At 38.6% G+C, this 6,255-nt stretch overlaps 1 protein-coding gene across 2 annotated transcripts; it reads right to left on the minus strand.

Annotated features, from left to right (window-relative positions):
• Positions 1–470: 470 nt before the first annotated feature.
• Positions 471–4,391, minus strand: LOC146360742 (uncharacterized). Of its 2 annotated transcripts, XM_084922508.1 has the most exons (5): positions 4,183–4,391; positions 2,640–3,662; positions 2,242–2,397; positions 1,851–1,943; positions 471–1,417 (listed from the first exon to the last, which is right to left on the minus strand). In XM_084922508.1, exons 2-5 carry the CDS (start codon positions 3,654–3,656, stop codon positions 1,094–1,096), a joined length of 1,590 nt encoding a protein of 529 aa, XP_084778634.1. In that variant the 5' UTR covers positions 3,657–3,662; positions 4,183–4,391; the 3' UTR covers positions 471–1,093. The 2 variants fall into 2 exon arrangements, with proteins under 2 accessions (XP_084778634.1, XP_084778635.1); XM_084922509.1 differs by lacking the exon at positions 4,183–4,391 and having other exon boundaries at positions 2,640–3,824.
• Between the last annotated feature and the right edge of the window lie 1,864 nt (positions 4,392–6,255).

Here is a 6,255-nt window from a genome sequence, read left to right on the forward strand (position 1 = left end):
CAATACAACCATTGCTCATATGGCAAAGTTCCTCTATTCTGTCTGGCTTCCTGTATTTATTAATATACTGTACAGCTCTACACTGAAAAAAGAAAATAGTTGAACCAACTTAATTGAATTATTTCAATTGGTAACACCAAATTTAATTAAGTTCTTTGAAATGAAGTTAATACATTAGATTAACACAACTGATTTAAGTTACATGTACTTAATAAATTAATTGTTGTCAAATAAACATTTTGCATTAATCCAACTTAAAATTAAGACATTTCAACTTAAAGTTTTCAGTTTTTCCAACCCAATAATTTGCATAACCCAAAAGTAAAATATTGCTCTTTGCTAACCTAATAATGTGGTTTAGTGTAAATTACTTTTTGTAGTGACTCTAAAATGAAATTTTAGTTTGTTTAATAAAGCTTAAATCAAAATTTTAAGTTGGCTGAAAATATTTTTCAAAAATTCAAAATCCAATTTTTTTTTTTAAAATGCTTTATTGTATAAATGTAATAAAGTATTACCTTTATGGCAACCAACACAGCTTTTGGTCAAACACATTACACATTTGTCCTTTTTAAAACACATATGCACAAAATGCAAGTAACGCTTAGTAGGACCACAAAGTTGTCATCAAAGTGTAAAGTGCAACACAGTATTACACAAATATCAATCTCAACACATATAGTGTCAACTATGAAAAAGTGCCCCAAGAGTAAACAGAAACTTCTCTTCAGCTATAGCCAATGAATAAATATCTGAACAGTGTAGCTGACCAATGGGGATGAAAAAATATAAACACTCCTTTAGAGTTTTAGAATGTCACAACAGTTTGTTGTATAACTGAGCACATCAAACCTGAAATGCAACCTTTCCCTTGAAACGAAGGCAAATATGTCTGAAAAAAAATTTAAAAATAAATAAAAATACCATACAAAGTATGTATAAAAGCACATTAAATTGGGGTTTGAGGTCTCTTGGAGCATAAAAAAGGCCCAACATCCAAAAGAGACTACATATTTTACATGCTATATGTCCAAACACAGTTGTTCCTTCGCATTATGGCACAAGGCCATTTGTTGGTCATTGTTCTGTGCCATTACTGGGAGCTTTGAAGTTTGATATACAGATTTTGGACTTTGGGGGACATCTTGTGCTGATCAAGCTGCATGAAGATTTTTTGGAGCACTTCAAAAGTGAAGCGAAAGGGTTTTGGATAAGCTAGGTTGAGTGCATAGATCAAACCTAGAAGCAGGGCACAAGCTGAGGCAACCGAAGTTAGTTCATGCAACACTTCCACACCCTCAATGACAATGCCAATGTCTTCAGGTGGCTCCTGCAGTCCCTCCCCCTCCTTCCGAATCACATACACTGCCATGGTGACCTCCTCCAGGTCCCTCCGAACATCATCTGCTCCACAGTCCTACAGAGGGGTACAAGACACAAACACAAATCATCATTAGCCTCACTTCTTACTGTGATTAAGTGTTTGGGTGATGTACCAATATGTGTTATGTGCTGGGCTATTTCTTGGCTGGGTGTCATCACACACCAGAAACAGCAGAGAGAGGTGTATCAATCTGACTCTAATCAAATTGTAAGCAAGAAAGATAAGATTTCCCAACATGTCAAACTATTCCTTTGAACTTGAATAATCAAGTAAGCCCGTCTTACTTAAAACAAAGTCAATCCAATATGTAATGTGTTGTTGCTGGGAATTACATAATGTCCAATATGGTCATGATAATAAATACATGTCAGCAATCCAACTATGGTTCACGTGTTATGTTTGTTCTAACAGTTAACTTTTTTTGTGTCCCTTTGACAAGATGTGCTGACAAACTGTTGAAACTTACAAGGTATTCCTTGATCAGGCCATCTGCATCTTCTCCCAGGAAGATGGTGAGGGCTTTCAGCACACATTCCCTCCGATGATTAATGTCCACAGTCTAGAACAACAAATGTTGATTAATTTTAAACTCTAAATTTCATAAGACAGACATCCTTACTCTTATTGCTTAACTTACATGTACTTTATTTAAAAACAGTAATTCACAAGCCCAGAGATTCATTACAGAAAGAAAAGGGGATGAGTTCAGTGGTGTATTTTTTGAGTCGCTAAAAACATTCATGCATATGAAAGCCATGATTAGCATTGGCCTGCCCATATTGTCTTTATGAAGGATTCAGATATATTTTGACAGCCCTCTTAGTTACGAAGTATCTTGTTTGATGGTACAGATTTACCTGGTCCAATGTGTCCATGATGTTCGCAATCTTTTGGTGTGTTGCTCCTCCTTTGGCACGTATGACTTTGATCAGCTGACTTGAGTGCATGTCTAACTGGGCCATGAACTTCCACTCAAGAGGAACAGCCATGAGCCTCTGGAACTCTGTATTTATCTAAAAACAAAACACAAATGACAGTAGATATTGTATTATGGAACAAAATGCTGAAACTGATTGTATGCCAAAATGTCTATAACCCAAAAAGTATAACATATATGGGAATTCAAAATGTAAATTCTTTCATTAAGTTCAGTGTTATAAAATCTCAACCACATCAAGTTATGACCGATTCATGAAAGTTAACTGCAATAAACCCTGAAGCATACAGACTTCGATCACTTCAGTTCCATTCTTACCTCTTTCTGTGTGAAGAGTGCAGGCCATCTGTCCTTCAGTTCCTGAATGCTTGGTTCTTGGTTTACCACCTCATGTCGTCTGTAGGCAAACGTGTTAGCCATTTTGTCTGCGATGACCCTTTCATTGTCCCTTATCCCGATCTCTGTCAGAAGTTCTAGTCTCACTTTTTCCATGCTGTCCAGAGTCTCACCAGTAGGAAAGGATGGATAAAAGTTAGCTTCAGAACGTTTTGGCTTCTTCACTTTTTTAGCAGGGAAAGCATCTGTAGTAGCTTTAGATTTCAGTGAGTTTACACACACCTCTGGACACCCCTGTAATTTGAGCTGGGTCCTGTAGTTTGCCATTTTGTACTTCAGTCGTTGTTTCCAACCGTAGCAGCCATTGAATGATCCAGGTTCTTTCAAACATGGGTGCTTTTTGATAAGGGCCTCTGCAGCTGCGCAGAAATGTGCATCCTCTGGATAGGCCTTGTAACGGTAAATTTCTTCTGCAACTCTTTTCAGGATATCAGACAGCATTCGGGCGCTTAAAGTCAACATTTTTTGGCTCACACGGTACTCAGTATTCCCCCTCTCTAGCTGTAGCTCTGTGTCATATGAAAATTGGGGAATTGCAAAGTCTTCTGGCCACTGTTGTATTCGAGATGACATAGATTCAGGGGATGAGAGGATAATTGTGTCATTTGATGCCACCGAAATACCGTCATCAGACTCAAATGAAAGAGACAGAGATGAAGTGGACTGATCGGCACTGATCAAAGGTGGATTTGTTTGCTGGTGGATCACTTTGATTGTCCCCAAATTCCGAAGTTCGGTGGTAGAATTCAGATTGAAGAAGTCGTTGCCAAAGTCTTGGTCCATGTATTGCAGTCTGAAGTTACCTTTTAACCCAAAGGTAGTCTTTATCGTGCTGAGAAGGTCTTCAAGTGACTCTGGGATGCCATTCGGAAGAGTCAGCTTTTCAATGTTGTTCTCTCCTAAAATCACCTTCAGTCTTGCAGGTGTTGAACCAGCCATGGTGGTCTGAGAACAAAGCACAAGCACAGTTAGTGAGGATCAACATGTAAACCACTGACATTTCCAATTAGGAGAATTTAATGTCAAACTAGAGGAAAAGAGAGAAGGCAAAGAGAGGAGGAAAGGGGAGGAGAAAATGAAGAGGAGAGGTGGAGATCAGCTGAGGCAGCGAGGAGAGAAGGCAAACCGAAGAGGAGAGGGGAGGAGAAGAGAGATGGCGAGAATATGGGAGACATTGAAGAGAAGGAGAGGAGGTGAGGAGAATATAGGAGACAACAAGGAGAGGAAAGAAGAAAAAGAGAAGAGAAGCAGAAGGGGGGAGAGCATAGGATTAGCATTCACTGACTGGAATCCAGCAACCTGCATTAAAAAAAAATGACATAATTGATGAATTGCCAATGACATCATCACACCACTTTGGCTTGCAGTATAAAATAAATATGTTCTGAGAACACATTAGTATTGTATGGGTCTGGGTTTGGTTTTCCCACTTAAGAAAATACTTTATCATATTTTGAGGCCTCACCCTTTAAACATGGACATATCTTTTCAAGGTGACAAGACGCATCCCTCTAATTTTGTAGTCTGCCAGTGGGTAGGTATCATGCAGTTCTTGTGGCTCAACAAGTTCCACTTCTTTGCTTGGTGATGTTTTGAGATCATAAGCTCTGTAGTGTTCCATATACCATCCGCTAAGCTTTTTCAGAATGAAGATTAGTTTGTCCTGCAGTATCACCATTTGGATGATTTCACCAAATTCTGGCAGTCCTCCCAGTGAGCCGTGGATCAAGATCATCCCACACTTGTAGATTAGTCCATTATATGCTACACTTTTAGCCAAGCACACATAGTCCATATCTGGAGACTTCTGTCTCAGTGCATTTGAGATGTCCTTGTTAAGAACATCAATGTGAACAGTGGAAACATCTGTTACTTCCAGTGGGGGTTTGGCAAAGCTAATTGCATGCAAATGATATGCAATCTGATACTGATGTCTCTGTGAAAGGGAAAGAAGTACATTTTTGAAGCATCTGATGTTCCTTGCAACTCTTTTAAAAAAACTATGCTTTGCTTCGAATCGCATAGTCCATAGTGCAACCAGTGGCCCAAACTTACGGATCAAGTATGGATAATGTTCCAAGTAGTGGTGCTTTGGTTTAAGATTAACATCTGGGAAAACCTCTTGAAACTTGATTCTGTGCTCGGAGATCTTAAAACCAAGATATGCAATGGAGTCCTCAGTATGAACAGGACTGACAACAAGATCAACAATGTCCTTCAAGTCTGTTAAGATGTGCCAAGCAGGCTCCTCACAGGGTACTATCTGCCCAACGAACAAAGGCAAAAATCTGGTAAGACTCCAGTTCTCGTGTGCATTCCCTCCTACACTTTTTTTGGATGCAAAACTGAGAGCCACAGGATGAGGTCGATTTGTTTTGTCAGCCCACTTAAAGTTGAAAGATGATATTGCTTCATTCAATGTACATAATGTGAAATACTTTTTTTTGATTAACAAATTGAGGCAAAGCGCAAGTTCAAAAGGAACAGTTCCCTCAAAAAGATCATGTACAACATCAGGTGGAAACCCAGTGGTAACATCAAAATGTGAGAGGTGCTTTGACAAAATACACTTTGATTTCACACCATAATAACTGGGCCATTTGTTTTCCTCAATAATTCGTAAATGATCTGCATGAATGTCTTTTGTTCTTAAAGTAAAGACTTCACTTCTGACTTCAATAGTCTGGAACTCTGATGTTTCTGCAGTGCAAAATCTACATACGTATGTCCCTGAGAAATTTTCAAAGAATCCAGCAATACTGTGTGCACCAAGGTTGTCGGCAACAACACACTGAACAGTGCCTTTTACTGTTCTGCCCAACTTTGACAGAAATATCCCACTCTGTTCCAAAATTACAAGATCATTAATTACAGGTTTTAACACTTTCTCATACCCATAGCACTTCAGATCATTACTTTTGATTAAAGCAGCCGAATAGATTGAGGTTAAAGCAGAATTACAGCCTGGTGGCAAATTACCCAAAACCCAGTACAATCCACAAATTTTATGCTTCCTCCGTGATGTACCAAGGGGATTACATATTTCGAATTCATCAATGTATAATATCAATGAAATGCTTTCCTGCTTGGACAACAGTCCATTTTCATGGAAGAAGTCACCATCGAAGATAGTTTTGTAGTGCACAGAAGTTTTTTGAGGCTGATTATCTACAGTATTCAAATTAACAGCCTGATCCAAGATTGTCTGGCAGTCAAGAATATGCTGCAAAGACTTTAAAATTGAAATATATTGGAATGACTTGTTATTTTTTCGGTCAAGTATATATTCCACTGGTTCCACTACTTTAAAGTGGCTCTTATAGTATGCTTTTCGTCTCCAAGGACTGGAAAGTGGACCTTTATCTCCAATTGCTTTTTTTACAGGGTTTGTCTCACAGAGTACACTGGCTAGCTTTTCAACAACTGACTGGTCAAATTGGCATCCGTTGTCTTGTAATACTTGGCTAATAGTCTTTTGGGTAATCGCCACAGAAACAGAACCAATCAAATAGTTTAACTCCTGCAAAAGCTCATCTAC

Source organism: Perissodus microlepis, chromosome 23, assembly GCF_051167445.1.
Source record: "Perissodus microlepis isolate ML-2025 ecotype Zambia chromosome 23, ASM5116744v1, whole genome shotgun sequence".
Taxonomy (NCBI): Eukaryota; Metazoa; Chordata; class Actinopteri; order Cichliformes; family Cichlidae; genus Perissodus; species Perissodus microlepis.

Bases quoted from the DNA above. Each gene is read 5' to 3' on its own strand.
- LOC146360742 (XM_084922508.1), bottom strand. From the start codon at position 3,656: ATGGCTGGTTCAACACCTGCAAGACTGAAGGTGATTTTAGGAGAGAAC. The intron at 1,944-2,241 runs GTAAATCTGTAC...TTGTTGTTCTAG, and splicing joins TCATGGACACATTGGACCAG to ACTGTGGACATTAATCATCG. The intron at 1,418-1,850 runs GTAAGTTTCAAC...ACCCCTCTGTAG, and splicing joins GCCTGATCAAGGAATACCTT to GACTGTGGAGCAGATGATGT.